Source organism: Numenius arquata, chromosome 1 (assembly GCF_964106895.1).
Source record: "Numenius arquata chromosome 1, bNumArq3.hap1.1, whole genome shotgun sequence".
NCBI lineage: Eukaryota > Metazoa > Chordata > Aves > Charadriiformes > Scolopacidae > Numenius > Numenius arquata.
This window is the reverse complement of record NC_133576.1, coordinates 108,181,118-108,200,257: the sequence shown is the minus strand read 5'-3', so window position 1 is coordinate 108,200,257 and position 19,140 is coordinate 108,181,118. Positions and strand designations below refer to the sequence as shown.

At 39.5% G+C, this 19,140-nt stretch overlaps 1 protein-coding gene across 1 annotated transcript in view; it reads left to right on the top strand.

Annotated features, from left to right (window-relative positions):
- Positions 1–19,140, top strand: part of ENOX1 (ecto-NOX disulfide-thiol exchanger 1) — a 142,824-nt gene that overhangs the window by 74,647 nt on the left and 49,037 nt on the right. Inside the window, exon 8 of the mRNA XM_074149048.1 lies at positions 1,699–1,816. Coding sequence (XP_074005149.1) covers positions 1,699–1,816 — 118 coding nt within the window. The remainder of the gene's footprint in view (positions 1–1,698; positions 1,817–19,140) is intronic.

Sequence of the window (19,140 nt, the reverse complement as noted above, 5' to 3'; positions counted from 1 at the left end):
AGGACAACAAAAACAATTCAAAACCACGCGAAGGCTCTCGCTGAACCAATATCTTTTACAAGTGCCATTTTTTTGGATGTGAAATATGATAGAAATATCAAATGGCATCTTTGATTTTAATCATATATTTTAACCACGACATTATTTGCTAATTTGTTTAATTACCAGAACACTTTCCCTTTATTTCTGAATTTAAGAAAGCTTTGCTAGGCTCCAAGCCCAAAGCAAGCACTCATACACATAGACGTTCTCCGTGGAAGATTATTACCTTTGCTGATAATTCAGACATTGGTGCATCAAGGACATTTATCCCCTAAAGAGGGAGTAAATGTAAGCAGATATCTGCTCATGTATGCAGTATACTTCCCCAGGAAAAAGTGCAGGTGGCCTTTTCCAATATGGAATTAAGAAATGGATTGCTGATTTCTTCCAGAGGTGCCTCTGATTGCATGAGACACTGGTTGACGATTTACCTTTTTAATCACTTTTTTTTTCATTTGAAATTATTCTCAAGTAAAACGCCCTCTAATTAGCCTCCTTGCCTTTGCTGGGATTAATAGGCACATACACATTTATCAGAACATTTGAGATCTGCCGATGAACCAAGGGTACAGCTCAAGGGAAACGCCTTCTCTTTTTTTCACCCAGTCCCTCTCTGACAGCTTATTGTTAATTGCACGGAGCAGCGCTCGGACTCCTCAATGCTGTCTCCGCCTTCCACGCGACTCTTCCTTGTTTCAAAGATTTCAAACCACCTCTGTGGGAATTAGGCCCTTTGTCGACAGAAAAATTAGCTGTCTGCGGGCTGAAAAGGCCTACACTAATCACGGTGCAGCATCCCCGTGTTACACCTGACAGGATTATTAGGACAAAATAGAGTCCTCTCAATCTTCTCAGCCCTGCCATTAAAAAGCCAGCCGCTACGCCCGCGCCGGCTTTTCTACCCAGAACAAAGACTGTCTAGACTCCCACGGAGCCCACCTGCCTGCTGATCATTTACCCAGCGCCTGCCCGCCCTTGCGGCAGTCACCCAGGGACCCGGGCTGTCCGCCCTGGCACACATTTTGGATCAAGATGCAGAGATTTTTCAGGGCAACATTATCGGCCTGAGTCTTTTAAATCCCAGGTGATCTGGGCATAGGGACAGAGGGTAAGATTCCCTTCCCCAGCATTCGGCACCTACAATATAAATTGCTTCGTCCGCACTGGCTGCTCTCAGCTCCCTTTGCTATCAGCAAAGAGAACTAGGCACTTTCAGAGAGTAGTTAATATGATTTTGTTTAATGGAGACACCTACACTTGGCCGGATGAATCCTACTCCAAGTGGCAGAGAGAAGCAAGAATTACCTATCCCGTGAGCAGGCTGACAATCTCTTTATCAGTCTGCTTTATACACAACTTCAAGCATTATCCCTGCTGTTAAAGCATTCTGCTATGTTTAGTAGAACTAAAGATCACTGGACGTGGAAACCCACTTTCTCTCTTGTTTTCCTTGAGTGTTACCTTTTATAAACGCCGTTCTTTCATGGGAAGAATTCCCTGTGCTACTGTTCTTATAAATATTCATATACAAATAAATATGATTACAATGATAAATGATGTATAATTAAAATCAGAGCAGTATTAAAAACAGATACTAAGTAATACATAATGACTTTGTGGAAGTTAATACTGACAAAAGGTCATTTTGGGTTTTAGGAGCTCCGAAATGCTCACAGTGAACAGCTCATGGGAATCCGACGGGAAGAGGAGATGGAAATGTCCGATGATGACAGTGGTGACAATCCCAGTAAAAAGCTGAGAGTAGACGATTCAGGTAAAGCCAAATCCCTCTATAATGTCAAGTATATACAACTGCTGTTTTTTAAAAGCAAACAAAAAACTTACATATGAGAAGTGACATATTAATAGCTGATTATATAGAACAGTATCTTATTTTAAACCCTCATAAATTAGTTATTTGAATCCTGCAAGCTGTCTCTAAGAGGTGTCTGTCACCTGCTATGTTCTGCAACAATGAAAATTCTCCAGTTCTGCCCTCGGTTGGAAGCATTATGTTTCTTTAGTGCGCTCTCTGCAGTCTTGCATAACAGTATTTCATTCCATGGTTGCAACTCTGTCTTATTATGAGACCATTTGAAGTTATGTTTCAGTCACCTAAGCCTTACCTTTCTTTTCAACAAATACAAAATAATGTATAAGCTCTCTAACAAATACGCTGCACTATTTTAACTGTGGGTTTTTTGGAATTAACTTTTAAAGGTGCATATTTCACAATACGGTACTGCACGCTGCGTTAATCTGACTCTTGATAGACGGCTATCATGAAAGAAAGAGCAAGGGTGCTTGTAACAGGTGGAAAGAAAAGCAACTTTTACAGCCTTTTACAAATACTCTGCTATCCAGGGTGGGCACTCCAAGGGGTGGCTCAGAAGCTGCCTGAGTTACTGACTGGTAGCATGATCTGGATAGATGGTTTCCTTGATTTCTTGACATTGGCTAATAAAGTTGTGAGTAGCTAACAAGGGTTTGCCTGTTTAGACACTCCAGAAAGAAAATTTACAGAAACTGAAGCCAGAGCGTGACTGGGAACTGCCAGCCAGCACTGAGCTTTAAGGAAGGTACAGAAGGAGGGAGTAATATGGAACGAAACTGAGAGTCTGATGATAATTTTGACCTATGCCTTTCATACAGGCACCATATTAGGAAAGGAAAGAATTTTGTCTATTCGATGGTTTCAAATCCTTGTATTCCTGCACAAAAGTGTGGATTCAAGCTTACACAGAGAAGAGCTCTTTGGCTCCTCCTGTCACAAGATGCTGCGTGAGGTCGAATGACTCCTGAAGTAAAGAGCGAAGGAAAGAGTGTCATTCTAGCAAAGAAATTGTAGCATTTTACTACAGCATCTCTTTTGAGGAGAGATTTAATGTGTTTTTTTTTTCTAGGAAGAAAAGAGAAATGATTTTTAAAGGGCAGCTCTAATTTTTTCTTGGCTAATTGTGTGGATTTGAATTTTCTAGACACCATTAGCAAATGTCTGGAGCTGAGACAGTGGGTCTCTGCAGACAAAGCACTGCTAGCCATCAGAGATTTTTATGGATGCCTAATCATTTTACCTTAACTGCGTCCACTCTTATGGAGGGAAGTAATTCGAATTAACAACAGGAAGGTAGAGCCAGAAGTACCCACAGCCTGCACTCCAAAAGAGGAATAATGATGTTTTGAACTGTCATTCATTCAGCTAGGTTTATGTATGCGTGCTTAGGGCAGAACTATGCCGGTCATTCTTTTTGTAGATCACAAATAGGAAAGTGTCTTTGGTTTTCTTCCACGAAAAAAGGACATTTCTATCAAATGTTTTGATATCTGAGATTTCTACAGCATTCCATCCCAAACAACTTCAGTTTATTTGTATTGTTATAATGCGGGCACTTGGGTCCCCTCAGTGATAACAGTAGCAAACCCAGTACTGTGTTGCATACTAAATCAAAATTTAGCAATATGAATTCACTTGAGTACTTGTCCATCATTTTCCATTGTACCATTCATCATCCTCTTCATCTTAGTGGAGTTGATCCAGCCTGCTGCACACGTAGAGTCATCCAGTTCCAAAATTAATTTTATAGCTTTCCTTTTCCCACATTACACTCTCAACTAAAGCAAGTGGATTTGATTCTTGTCACTGACAATAGAGGGAACTTGGAGTTAAATCCAAAAAGTTATTGGGTATAAAAGATTGGTAAGTGAAAAGAAAGTGAGAGAAGGACATCTATTGTTTCATTTTTATGTACAGAGAAGTGATTCTTCCTTCCTTCTTTTAGCATTTTATTAAATTACTATTTGTGTTAGCTGCCTTCTCTACTACTTTTTTTTTTTTTCTTTTTGAGTATGTCGTTCCAGAACCACCTCTATCACACTGGAGTGTCTATTTGTATTCACAGTAACCTCTGTTCTACAAAGAATGTCTTTGAAAGACTCTTTTATCACAAAGAAACAATTCTGTACAGTAAGAAAACATTGGCAGTTTCTTTATTTTTAACCCCTTTTTTTAAAATGTTTGTCTAAATGTTTAACCATGGGGAGGGCAAGGCTTGAATTACACAAAGAAGATACTGTGCCTCTTCAATTCAAGGACATGCACACATAAAGGCTTTAAAAAGTCCAAATCTGAAAGCGGCTGAAGCAACAAGACATGATGAATTGATTTGGAGAATTCCAGAGTTCTGGACTGCCTCTGCTGCCATCCCAACAATTTTCTTGAGAACATTATTTTTCAGCCTGCCCTACGCGACAGTGGGAACAACAATTCTGGGAAGTTACAATTCCCAAAGCTACACCAACTGACAGAGTTTCCCCCAGGTTCCAACACCTATGTCAGTTTTTTTTTCTCTAGTTCACCTAGTTAAATCACCCCTAGTACAAGAAGGCTCAATTAATTCATCAATTTAGAATGGATCCTAAGACCTCATTCTATCTTGGTAAAGTCTAGTTTCAGCAGTCTCCCAATGTAATTTCTTCTGTTCACTTAAGCCTTTTTCATTCAGAAATAACTCCACTTCTGTGAGCATCGAGAGAGTATGGTGCTGAGTGTGTCACATTTCCTCACAGCTAGACTGGTTAGAACAAAAACTTTCCTCTGGGATATCTGAAGAGAAACCTGTTCATCACCCTGAAAAAAAAAGAGGGTAGATTCTAGCCCCAACATTTGAAAACACAGGGCAACACATTTAAGCCCTGAGGCTGTGCAAAAGGACTTCAGTGCCTGAATGCTTATCCAGACTTGCTGGATGTCATGTTTCAGAGGAACATTACATTTTGCTGAGGCCCTTGTATGCAATAAGTTCTGAGGATTTGGGGTAGATGATGAAAAAGCTGTTAGTAAGAATGGTTTGCATATTTTCTTCAAGTTGTGCAAGATAGTAAGTCATGGAAGAGATCAAGTCATGGTCATTATTAGAAATCTACTAATATCTGTTTGCTTGGGAAGATTTGGGCTTGCTCCTTGTGACAATGCACAACAGCTCCAGGGGGACTTGTCGCAAAGTGTGTCAGTCCATTTTAGACACACATCCTCTTCTTTCATCTACCAGTTGCTCTTCTCCTAGTTGTTTATGTACCCAATTTACTGATATCAGTGATTCAGTCTCAGAGCTGGAATGAGAATGGGGACCATTATGTAGAGAGGCAGGGGTTGGCCTCTTCTCCTAAGGGAATAACGACAGGACCAGAGGAAATGGTATGAAGCTGTGGCAAGGGATGTTTAGATTAGATATTAGGAAGAATTACTTTACTGAAAGAGTGGTCAAGCACTCGAACAGCCTGCCCAGGGAGGTGGTGGAGTCACCATCCCTGGAGGTATTTAAGAAATGTGTAGACATGGCTCTTCAGGGCATGCTCTAGTGCCCGGGATTGTTGGTTTGTGGTGGGGTGTTGTGTGTGAGGTTGTGGGTGTGGGGTTTAGTTGGTGGGTGCTTTTTTTTTTTTTTTGGTGTGTTTTTTTGTTGTTGTTGTGTTTTTTTTTGTTTGTTTGCTTGTTTGCTTGTTTGTTTGTTTGTGTGTGTTGTGGGTTTTTTTGTTTGTTTGTTTGTTTGTTTGTTTGTTTTTTTAATGTGGTTGGACTCGATGATCTCAAAGGTCCCTTCCAACCACTAAGATTCTGTGATTCTGTGATTATTCTCCTGGATCTGTCTTCCACCCTCTAGTCCATGTTGCAGTGCTGGGGGACCACCTCCAGTGTAGAGACCTTCTGCTCCTCCAGGTGTTTTACTGGTCATTCTCTCTGGGCTTAGTTAGTACCCTACTCTGTTGTGTGCAAGCTGAATCTTCAAGGAAAAGGAAGGCATCACTACCTGCTTGTTCCTTTGGAGAGCGTCTCAACCTGCTGCTGGGGCCCCCTGAAGAGCCCCCCAAGGGAAACCAATAAGTTGCCTGAACTAGCATATGTGCCTAGTTTATAGGAAATCCTCCTGGTTTCACAGACTAATGGTCATTTGCATTACGGGGAAAACCAGCAAAAGGCTGACCTGAGACTGAGTGAATCTCACCTGTGGGATCAGCTATTCCTTTAGAATGATGGGATTTTTTCCAAAATTCAGCCTTTAAACAGGGATTTTTCTGCAATGTGGGTTTTGGAGTTTGAAAGGGACAAGAGGATTGCTGAAGTAAAGCTGGGAGATTGCTAAGAAAAAAATAATAATGATGATTGGCAACTCAGTTAATACATTTGAAAGTCAAGGTGCAGCTACTGAAGCATTAGCTCAGGGGAAAAAAAAAAAAAAGAGATTCAACGCTGGAGTCTAGCGGATATACGAAAATCTTTAGAACTATCAGGATTTATGGATGCTTCATCTCCCACCTGCTGGCACCGGGAGTAAGGATCCACATGTAAAAGCCTCCAAAGTAATTTTAAGAATTAGTGAAGTGAAGCTGCATCTTGTAGAAAAGAACTGAAGTTTGGTTTATGCCTAGAAGGCACCTGTAATTTTACTTTAAGGGGAGGTGGGTTAATCTCTTCCTTTTGCGGTTCTCAGTGACATGCCATTAATTCTAACAACTCCAACTTCAGCAAGAGACTGCGGCTGGCACCGCGGAAAAGAAAGATGCACAGTGCTTCCAGAGGGACGCGGGAATGATGGACGCATGATTAAGGCTTTTGACTGGGATCCCAGAGCTCTAGGCCAAATCCCATCTCTGCCACATACCCTCCGCCTGGTCTAATCAATGAATTTGTGTTACCTCAGTTCCCTACTATCAAATGGAGGCAACGGTGCTTCCTTTCATTGAACCACTGCCTGTCCTGTCCGTGTGGACGATAAGCACCTCAGTATAGGGCTCTTTCCAGCTCAGCAAACCTGTAATATCCCACTCATTGGGCCCCTGGGTCATTTCACCAGCTCTGTATTACCCATGACGAAGTAACTTAATAGCATCTTGTGGACTGCATTCAAATAATAAATTACAAGTGTAAGTCTAGTTTGAACACATAAGATTGGTGCTGCCTCCCAAGTCAGGACAGACATCCTCTATGGCACGATTTTCAAACATACCTAAAGTAGGCGGCAAATTTAAACATTGAAGCTCTCTTTGTCTTGAGCAGTAGCCTGGATCTTTAACGCTCTCCTGAACTGATCTGTCTGTCCTCTTTGCAGCATCAGCCAACTCACTTGCCACAGGAGACAGGCTGAATAGTGGGCAGTCCGTCTCAGAGAACTCTGAGTGCAAGTCCTTGCGAAAGTCAGTATTTGAAAATTGCACCCTGGTGCACGCAGCATAAAACAGGCTTTGTAATATTGTTCGTAAGTCTGTCTTGAAAGTTGCAGGCCTGGCAAATCTTCAAGGAAAGCCTGAGACAACACCAAAGCGATCTGTGTGATGCTTATTCATCTTTTCTCTGCAATTCAATCCTCTTTTTGCTTTCTCTAAGGCTTGTGTGAATGCAGAGATGCACATGTGGAATGGAAAGTGTGTTTTATAGCTGGATTAAACTGGTAGGAAAGCTTTATATAGCTTGTTATAACTTTGAATAGAAATTGCTGAGCCCCAGCTGTGTTGAGCTGAGCTTTGCTTCTCCTTTTCTTCCAACTGTCCCAGTGGCACGGCAGATCTCATGTCAGATCTTCCTCTTCCTCTTGATCCCAGGGATCAGATATTTCTCCCTTCCTTTCTGGTAAGTCTGGTCTTTTGGGGTTCATGGGAGATTTTGTTTTAAACAAAAGTCTGATTTGTTTTTCTGTCATTACCCCTCCATCCCATAGCTTTTCGGCATCAGATTTTGTGAAAGTGATACTGATATTTAATAGGCCCATGATTTCCCCTTTTAAGCCCTTGTTGATAAAGACAACGTAAAATAACAAAATGTATTTACATTAGAAATTAATGAGCTAGCATTGCTTTTTTCCTCAAATAAATCAATACCATTTCAAAGCCATCAGCAGCTGGTGTCATAATCAGCCCTGCGGTAATAAACATATAAAGGCGTATGAAGAGGAAAATAAACCCTGTTAACAGAAGCTACTAACCAGGTTTTATAAGCAATCTCAAAGAAAAGAACGTATTTAAAATCTGAAGCTCTGAATTGTCACTGTGCTGACACTGTTCCCTCTGTGGTCAAAGAAGACAGCTGAACAACCCTTTTGAGCTCTCCGAGTGGAGTAACTTCCCTTTGAATGGAAATGCTCTGGACACAGCAGACAATCAGCTTTTGCTCCCTGGGACCATCAGGGATGATCACTAGAAAGCAGCACAAGATGATTACTCCCTCTACGCGGGGAAAAGTCTGCTCTAGTGTCTTTCACAGCATGCCAGTTCAGAGCTGTTATCATCAGGCAGACTCCAATTTTGTGCCTTAAAATGCATTCCATTTTCCCCACAGCTTTGACAAAAATAGGCTGAATTTCAGGAAGCATGTAGGCAGGGGCCTAATTTTATACCCCTGGTTTTAAGTCCATTTGGCCCTAATAATGCTTGTTGTGCAGCTGAATTTAGCAGAAATGCCTTGATGAATCGGGGCTGAAGGTAGTTGGCAAGCCCTGTCTTCCCTGGGGAATAAAGACAGCCTCATCCTGTCCCAGGTACTGGGCCGGTTCCTCTGGATCATGCACAACCCATCGGCTTTGGGATGAAGGTCAGTGCTGGTCCTGTGGACACAGCAGTCAAGGGGTTAACCTAACTTTCAATTTTTAGAGGAAACACACACTTCAAAGGCATTTTCCTAATATGGGGTTTAGGAGGATGTCCCTTCTACTACAAAACAAGTCTGTTGCGCTTTGATGCTTTTCAACTGCCAGAAATACTATTATCTAGATTACATTTTATCATGTTTTCTGGGTATTTCGTACTGATAAGGTTTTATGCAGGATCATTACATATGAGAATAGATTTAATCCTGTTTTTAGTAAGCTTTAAGGACACTGAGGGATTATTTATGTAATAAGATGCAAAGTTGCTATGGAAAATGCTATAGCAACCTAACATCTTCACAAAACCAAGCAGCCACTTGTGACAGCAATCTAAATTTACATTTATTTTAGTGTCATTTTATTGACATTCTTAGTATCTCATTTTGACAGCATGTTAAAATATGTTTTGCGTTCATGCTAGAACAAAATTAACAGCATGTTGTTGGAAAGAAGATGATGCTTATAATTTTTAGAGATAATTTTAGCATATTTCATTTTGTGTAAATAGCATTAAAATAGTAGTGAAAAGAAGTTTGTGTGCATCGCCTCTGTTTGTAATAGAGCAAACTGCACATTGAAAGTAATATTTTACAAGTCAGTGAAGGCTAAACTGTTTTTATTTGCTTTATATCTGAATGAAAATATTTTTAAGAAAGAAATGATTTTGTTATTAGAATTTATTTCAAATCCTGTATCTTTTATTATAACTTTCCCAGTTCAGGATACAGGCTATAATTTTTCATTAGGTTTCACAAAGCAGGGCATCATTTCTGAATGCGTAGACTTGCAGTTTGATAGGGAATTGCCCTATTTAAATGGGACTTTTCTAAAACATAGAATAACAGTACACATTGCCCTTAGGAGGTTAAATAAAAAGGGAAAGAAAAAACAAACAAACAAAAGCGACAAAACAGTCTGAACTCTGTCCTGTGCTCATTGCAGTTAATAATGAAACTTGCATTGACTTCAATGGCAGCAGAAGCAAGCTCTGTATATTGATTTTCTCCATCCCCCTCCATTAAGAATCCTGAAGTGCGGCTGTAACATTGTTGAAGTGGGATGTTGGCAGCAAAATCAATAAAAGACAATATTAGAACATATGCTGGTTTTGGCTTCCTCGCAATCTGATATAGCTGGTATTAGCATTCTTCTCCAAATTACACTTCATGATTTCTATAAAGTGACCTTCCTTATAGTGCCCTCTCCAATATGAGGCTTTTGTGCTCTTACTCTCATATTTAGCCTTCAAGAGAACGAGCCCTATTTATAACAGTGAAGACGGTTGATTCTGAACAGACCATAAAGAATAGATTCCTTCAAGAGTGGCTTCAGTCTAAGCCCTATTTCTGACCTCCTATAAAAGATCATTTCTATTATTGTTTAAACTAAGCTCATGGTTTTACATTTTCTTAATTATGCCGCTCTTCATGCCCTGCTGTTTTTAGAAAACTTTTTCACCCCAGCACATTAGAGAAGATTGCAGATATTGCTTGAGGTGGAGATTTAGGTACCTTCTTATCCACCCTTAAATCCAGGAAACAGCAACCATTGCTAAGGTATCAGAGGAGGTAATGATCAGAAAGCAGAGTCTTTTCCAATGTCAGTACATGCTTCTAAACTCATAATTACGGGTTTGGGGAGCATCCTTATGTCAAGAGAAATGCAAGGTTGAAAATGGTTGAAGTTTCCCAAGCATCAAAAGCTTCCTTTTGAAAGCATGCAGCTTCTCGTTCCTTGTGTGTCCAGCTGACTGGCAGCCTGTCATGTGGTTGTGTGCCAGGAGTTAAAAACCCACCCAGCAGAGCTCATGCTAGGAGCCGGATGGCAACAGAAATTCCCAAAAGTACTACTAGTTGATGATGCTGGTTTACTTTGGTGAATGAATCTTAGATTCAGAGGCATTACATGGTGTCCTGCTCTTTGGTTTTGGCTTAAAGACCACCTCAAGAAAATAAGCTTTTTTCTTACTGGTGACACATATCCATAGTATAGCATTTTTGTGACCAACATATTGAAGGATTTGGTTCATAAAGTTTAAAGCCAAGTGGATTCAATGCTGCTTGGAGGTCAGTGATCTTCTTTTAGTCTTATTTGGGTTTAGATTCAGGGCAGAGGGAAGAGAAAACAAAGAGAAGAGATCTCGATTGTGAAATGACCGACTGAAGAACTAGATACCACACCAAAACCATGACATTTTATTCCACTTGTCTGCTAATTCCAGCATGTGACTCCTTGAACTCTAAAGGAGGAAAAATTACTTCTTCTTTGTTAAAATCAAGCTGATTTGTTTCATTGCTTTCTTAAATTAGAAATTATAATAGATTTAGCTTGGGTTTTTTTTTTTTTACCTTTCAATGTGCAAATAGTTTGCACTGCTTTTGCTTATTTATTCAGCCCTCCCCATGTTTGATGCATAGCAAGTTGCATCAAGTGCAAGAGCAGTGCCGAGCATGTCTTTACAGCACTTGTATCCACTTGTATTGCTGAGCTGCTTCTACAACTGCCAAGTGCCCACCTCGCACGTCAACCAAGGGGTCTCTCTGAAGAGATTTGGGTGGTTGCTAGTCCACAACACCAATTTCTTCATCACTTCTTTGTCATGTGTCAGATGCAGACTGTCTTCCCCCTTAAATTTGTCTGAGCTCTGGAGACAAGTGAGCACTTTTAACAGTTGAGGAAGAACATGATAAAAAGCAATAGCTCTCTCCATGTTGTTCTATTATCAGATAGTCATCTGTCTCATCATGTTTTGTTGGTACGTTTTGAGATGCCTGTGCTGTTAGACCTTGATCCCACAAGCTGCTGCCTGATGCTGGGAGTGTTTGCACTCACCTTCTGCTCAACACCCACAGATACAAAGTCCTAAGCAGTGGCTTACTCAGAAAGTCTGGTATTTCACAGTTATGTCTTCAAAGTTACACACTTTTTGCAAATTTCAATAAATTGTCTGTTTCTGAAAGGACTGGAAGTACCACTAAGCCCTGTAGAACCCTGTCATCTGCAAGTTTGCAACACATTTTATTTTTCAGTAGCTGAGAAAATACCTACTAAACATGTTAAATTGTGGAGAAGCACAGTGGTTTCTATTTGCAGATACTGAGTATGCTGAAGGCGGGATGGAGGGGAGAAAAGGGGGTTTTGGCTTGTAGATGCAGCTCTTCTGCACACCCTTCCACTCACATAAGGGATAAACGGCTCAAGAAATGCTGTCTCTGAATCTGAGAGTCAAGAAATTACAAGCTTCATGTGATCATTTGCTTATGCCTTCTAAAGGGGTAAAAGCATATTCCCATATTTAAGATCCATTTTTATCTAAGGCCAAAGTAACTGAGCAAATATTTCAGTAGTATGCACAATTTTAAAAGAAAAATTAGCTCAGCCCTCCAATCCAGTACAAGGTCAGAGAGATAGCTGGATAAATGCTCTCCTGCAGTTTAAGGTGCAATAGAATTTTGTACAAAGGTGTTTTATCCGCACATTTGTAGAAGGCACTTTACATTTACAAACAAAATTTGCCTATTGTAAATCAGAACAATTCGAAACACCGCTGTCAATTCAAACACTCATGTCAGCCTTTTCTTCCCTAATGAATGTGACAAATTGAGGCATTCACGTGCACACTGTCAAGTTTGTTTCCAAGTAGCAATGACTTTTCCTTCATTTTTATAAGTCCTACAGATTATTTTTTTTTCAAGTTGTCACAGTGGTTCTGGGCCTGAATGCAATTTCTAGTTCGAATGCCAACAGTAGCAATACAGCTGGGCATCTTGTAAATGCCAGTGTTTATTGTTTAAGTCAGAATAAAAATATAGCGATTACTTCGACTCCTAAGAAGTAACCATCAGTAACCCACCTATACAGAGGTTTACCTGTATAAAATAACGTTTGAATATCCTAAGTAATTTATATATTACATGTACACACATACATACGGTCCATTTATGCAATATACATAAGATTAACATAACATATATAAAACACGGAGCATTCGTCAGCGTCTCTTGTGCTGTGCAGAGTTCAAATGTAAGTACCGTCAGTTGCAAAGCACCTGTAATACAAGCAGTGTTTTTCTATTACTGGTGTGGGAGAGGGTCATCAGTGCCACTTGGCATCTCCCCAGTAACCAGCGCTTCTCTTACTTGAGTAAACATACTCCTTCCCCCTTGAGACTAAAGTCTTCTCTGTTCATTTTTATTGTTACGGGAATACAGTCATTTTTTTAAATATCATTGATTAGAGGAAAAAGTCACTCCTTTGCTGGCTTCTTTAAACCACAGTCTCTGTAAAAGTGTTGCAACAGTTCTATTTCTCAATTAGTGAAAAAAAAAGCAGAACGTCTAAAAGAGATTCAGTGCTTGATTAATTATATTTAACTAAGGCAGCAGTTATTTGTAAACATAAAGCATAAGTATCTGAAAAATTCATCTCGTCACAAACCAAAGACTCTAATAAGTAGTGAGAACGAGTGATTTTTACTGAATTTTGAGAATATCTGAGAACTGCTGCTATTTTTTATCAAAGTTATACCTCTACATTTTCTTATGATGGCTTGTTTCCTATGCTCCTAGTTCAAGAGGAGAACCAAGCAGGAAAAGCAACGCAACAACCAACCCAACTAACAGTCCACCCATCACAGCTGTCTGTGCAGAGCCAACTCTTCCCTCTCCTGTCTTCCCTTATGCATAACCCAAGTTGGTTGGGGTTGGTACATATCATGGGTGGCAGTAGAAGAAATGCAACCCAAAAAGGAGAGGAAACAAGGGTCCTTTGCTTTAAAGAGGTGACCTGGAGAAACTAGTCTCAACGGAGCAGATTAACTAGTAACTGTCAAAATATCGTTTACGAGCTGTGTAGATTCCTGTTCTCCAAAGAGATGCTGTCAAGTAAAATAGACCTAAAATGTGACAGGCTTTGATATTATTGTAACAAGGTGGTCTCTTCCAAATTCTAAATGCGCAATTCAGTAATGTGATGTGACATCTTTGTAGGAAAAGTCCAAAACACTTAATGCTGCAATTTACCTGGGACAGAACTGAGTAAGAGAGGACTGGAGAACGTACTGCAAAATAAGTATGAGTGAGGGAAGAGAGAAACATCTGGAAATGTCAGGCAAGTGGGAATTACAAATTTAGAAGGAGATGGACTCATGCATTTAGAGCTGAATGAGGAAAAAAACTGAACAGAATAAGTACAGAGAAAAAAGAGAAGAAGATATGAAGAGAAGGGTAGAAAGATTCACTTAAAGTGGGAGATTAGGCTTCTGTCTTTGGACCCCTTTAGAGGAAGTTGATTCACTGTTAAGGTGGGTTTTCTGCAGCCATGAGGTCTAGATCAATGATCCCAAACTGAGCTCCTGAGCCAATGATCACTTGTAAGACTGTAGTCTGCATCTTATTCCTAGGGCTGGCTAAAACAGTGAGATTAAATTGCCTTGTTAGTGTTTTTAATTAAAAGTCAGAGTTAGTGAGAGCATGGTGAAATACAGAGAGCTGGTACTGATCCGCAGTCTAGAAAGTTTGGAAGCCACTAGTTCAGAAACTTAAAGTGGAGGTTTTCAGTTAATGATCTCTCAAGGGCTTTAAATAAAACGTCAGATATTGTGAGACTCATCATAACACTGCAGGAGTTGGAAGCACTACTCTCTGGGACATTTTTAGTCCACTGCAGAGCCAGTATTTGCATGCTACTTTTTGTTATTAGGCCCAGCTGGACTGTAATCTGTCCTCTCTTTCCCTACACCTTCTTTGCTGTTAGCAAAGAGATATGCTTCATTACACGAGAAATAATAAGCCTTCATAAATTACTGGTCAGCCACATGTGTAGTAAACCTAGGAAGGACCGGTGCTATTGCTGAAGTCTGCTAAGCGGGAAGAAGTTTTGTAAACTGAGAAAAATCTCTCTTCAGAAACATGCTTTCTTTTCTCAAATGTTACATCTGTCTGTACTGGATGGGATGGATAAAATTATAGTTAAATGATGGTGCAACTTTTCTTTTTTTTTCTTTTCTTTTCTTTTCTTTTCTTTTCTTTTCTTTTCTTTTCTTTTCTTTTCTTTTCTTTTCTTTTCTTTTCTTTTCTTTTCTTTTTTCTTTTCTTTTCTTTTCTTTTCTTTTCTTTTCTTTTCTTTTCTTTTCTTTTCTTTTCTTTTCTTTTCTCTTCTTTTCTTTTCTCTTCTTTTCTTTTCTCTTCTTTTCTTTTCTCTTCTTTTCTTTTCTTTTCTTTTCTTTTCTTTTCTTTTCTTTTCTTTTCTTTTCTTTTCTTTTCTTTTCTTTTCTTTTTTTTGGCAGCATCCTTCCATTTACTAATTGTTCACCAGCAAGTTTTATGTGAATAGGAAGCCTGAAAATAATTCTCATGAGTATTCAATTTGAACATCTGGTATCATCATGAATGTATCTGGTATAATGAGCTTCTCTGCATTGAACATAGGCTGCATGGTGAGGGCAGGACTTTGAAGCAACTGCACCTGAATAAAGCAGATTTTGTAAAAGAGTAAATCTCCCAGTGTGCGGGCCCTAACTCCCACTAACATTAATGACAATATCCCCTCCACATATGGGATAATTAGTGCCCTTAGAGTTTAAATTTGCAGGTACTGAGACATTCAAATGAAGTGCGCCTAACATTAGAAAAATAAATGTGGAAATTGCTTCATTGTTTGGTTACATTATGTCTGAGGAGGGAAAGAAAAAACTGTTCATGGCTAGGTTAGCTTGTAATTGCCCCAAATTATTTATTTTTATACCATTCTAATTCTGTTTTCAGGGTTTATTTAGGCTGGTTAGCGAGCTGCTTTCAAATTTTAACCAAAGGATTTTTTTTCTAAAAAAAGCCAAGTGACATAGTGTCTTTTTTGTGGAAGCGTGGGAGAACAATGGAAGAGGCATTTATTGAAGAATGCAGTATGGGAATAATACTGCTTTTATCTGCTAATATCAGATGTATTCCTATGCACTCGTCATAGACATCCAAGCACTTTCTATGCTGGTGATCAGCTATTTAGTAACTGTCCATAAGGAAAAGGAAGTGTCCTTTAGGAACTCAAGGCAATGGGTCAAAGCCACTTCAGATAGCAAAGGTCTCAGGAGCCTGACATTGTTGTAAAGCGGGCTGAGAAAATGTCTCCAAGTGATGAAGGTCTTCTTATTAGTCTTATTCTTCCAGAAAGCTTCTTGGAGATACCACCAAAGAGTGCTTTCCCAAATGCCTTTGAACTAGGCACAGAGCCTGTGCAACTAAAACTGGTTCTCAGAGCTCAGTTTTTCTGGTAGCGTTTATGAAAGACATGTGTGAGACAAGTGGATCTATATGTGGGCCATTATAGCTAATAACAGGCTCACCTTTCATTCTGCCAGGAGCTGACAGCTAGTGGAGAATACAGAGAGAGGGTCAACTTTGTCAGTTTGAGGTGGAGACATAGGTTCACACTTCTCTAGTTGCTCTAATTGCTGGTGTGTCCCCCCGCCTCAGAGGACATCCAGCATTTTGTCTGCAATGAGGGCTGTTCCTTTCTTCCTACCACCTTGCAGACCTCATGCAAACCTGACCTTCCCACCCCACTCAAAGTGTGGGTCACTCGCTGACATCACCTCACACACATCCTGCCACTGAGTAACCATGGTGGAATCCTCAGACTGTAGCAGAAAATTTAATTTCCCACAAGCTGGGGCACTAAGTAGAACCTTACAGAGTAAGAATGAATGAGGGTCCAGTGGTCCCATCTAGTCTACGAAACTGAAAGTTTTTTCCTTCAAGAGAGCCCCAGTCTCAGCGTCACCCTTTCCTGACACATGCCAGCATGCACACGTCAGTGTATCCTCTCACAGTTTCACGTTCAACATGAAACTGGGCCCATAACTCACTTTTGAACTCTTCCTCCTTACGCCCAGTAACTGTTAAAAATGCCACTGACTTTCTTGTGCCACCACCAGAAGTCCTACCAAACTTCCTTTTCTCTTCCTTTACGTATTGAACTCAGGTCCAAAATTTTCTTTTGTTCCACCTAGCTCTTGCTAGAATCTGAGCTCTGCCTTTATTCTGTCAAAATTCGTGCCCAAACCTTGTGACCTCATGTTTGACTTCCAGGAGTTCCTTTTCTTTGGCCCTCGCTTGAGCCCTTTCTCAAGATATCTCAAGAACATACCTCCTAAGACCATCCATCCTACACTTCTAAGACCATCTTCCTTACAAATGACAAATGCCATTATTGTATAACTTACCCTGTTTTCTGCAGCCTCAAGACATAGCTCATGCCTTTCCAGAACCTCCAGAAACATTTTTTCCTTGCTGATTTTCCCCTGGTGGTACTCCTTCACAGTTCACCTATTTGAAAACCAAGCAAGCTAGCTAGAGGCCAGGGATAACTTCTATTGTTCTCATTTATAGTTGTGAACTTCGTGTCCTTATTTCTTTCCTCTCACATTTGTTCTGTCCCTTAAGCTGAAAACTCTTTGAAGAAGTATCTGTGTCTTGCAAGATGGCTATTTTTGACATTGTAAATGCTCTGCAATGGGAGTGATGCAAAAAATTACTGTAATAACAGCCATCATTTTGACAGTTTTTGATGCTTTTCTTGTTGCTGTTATCAAAAGGAGCATTATATCATTTAAAACCTTATTTTCAAGTCAGGAAATTACGATAATGGCATTAGTAGAACTCAGATGGCAGGAAGATTTGGGAATATGCTCTTCATCTGCTTTCATCCATGTCACTGTCACTGTATTGATACATTGGCTAAAGTTACAAAACCCTGAGAAATTCTGCTGAAGAGGTTAGAGCAAAAGTCTGAAGACGGACAAATAAGCACAGAAGTTTTCAGTTTTATGATGCATTTCTACACAAGTACAGAAGAATCTATAGGAAAAAAGCTATAGAAAATGTTCTGCTAGGAGGACTAAGGGAAGTCTGTGCCCTTGAATTTACAAGAGGGTTTCTGTTATTGTTATTAGTGTTTTCTCATTTGCTTTTCAGATACTACTTCCAGATTGCCTCAGACTCTTTAGATAACCTGCTGCCTATGCATTTCAGCTCGGAGTGGCCCCAGTATGTGAATTAGTAGTCTGCCATTAATGTTAACTGTAATGTTATTAGGGCATCGTCTAATAAGAAATGCACAGCGCAGGTGGTAGAACATTAGTAGCAGCGTTAGTAGAACTGGCAGAAAATTTTGAATTCTCCCTAATTTCCTCAATAAATAGATACATTCAGAGATGTGGGCTGTTCACTTTATTTCCTGGTCACTATGACATGATGTGAGTCATAAAATAAAATTACTCTTTATCACCTGTGAAGACTTACTGTATGTTAACTCTGGTGGGCATTAAGCATTATGATAAATGCAGTCACAGAGTACCAGCTAAATAAAAGGTACAGATCACTACTACTCATAAAGATAGCACGCTCCTAACTATCTGAGATAGATGTCCTAGAAAAATAAAGTTAATTGTTTGTTTCTTCTGAGGCATCAGTCAATGAGTGTATCCTTAAACTTCAGTGGATTTCTGATCAGCCAGTCACTTCTTGTTTAAAAAAAAAGTGTCTTTTTTGCTTTGGGTCTAGCCTGGGTCCACTACATGCAGTCTTTCTTGTCGCTGAAGCTGTTACCAAATTGTATATAGCACTTCTGCCTCAACACAATGAAATCACACTGACCTCTTAGATGTCCTCAAAATATCAATGTGAAGTTTTCCCCCACTTACATATGTCTGATCTTCCTCCAGCTGCTTCTATGAGACTGGCAGGTATCATTTTCCATCCCTCAGTGAAAGTGCTGTAAAGCGTATATCGAGCTGGTTTCCAGCTGTGTTTGTTTAGGTAGGAATATTTTCTTCTGCCTGCAGCACGGGCAGCTATTTGGGATTCCTGTCAGAGTGTTCTTTTGATATAGCTTCCTGTATATAGTTCTTCTGTAAATGCTTTCAGCGTTCATTGTCTTTTTATCCTACGATGCTTTTTAGCATGTTTCAGAGAAGGATTTTGTAGATGAGTATCTGAACTACCAAACTTAAATGACTTGAGAAGCTTCAAAGTTAAATGACTTGAGAAGCAGCATTGAGATGAGCTGAGTAAACTTCTTTTTTCAACAAAAAAATGCATTCATGAGCTTTCTCAATGATGTCATAGCAAAAATTTCTGTAAAAAATTGAAAAATATTTACTTCTTAAAATGCAGATTCCCTTTTCCCCTCAAATTCTTCTCTAATTTTAATTTAGTAATCAATGAAGTGCCTTTTTATATAATATGTAATAAATTACATATTATTATATGTAATTATAAAATAAGTTATAATTAGTTTTATATATAATAAGTATTTTGTTTGGAGTCAAGACATTGGTCTGAATCCAGAACTATTTTTAGTGCACTATAATATAAAGATCTTAAGATTATAGTTATGTTAGGTCAAAACAAAGAATGTTTCTGATTTTGTTTGAAGCAGTTACCCAGTGTTGAATGAGCTGGAGCAC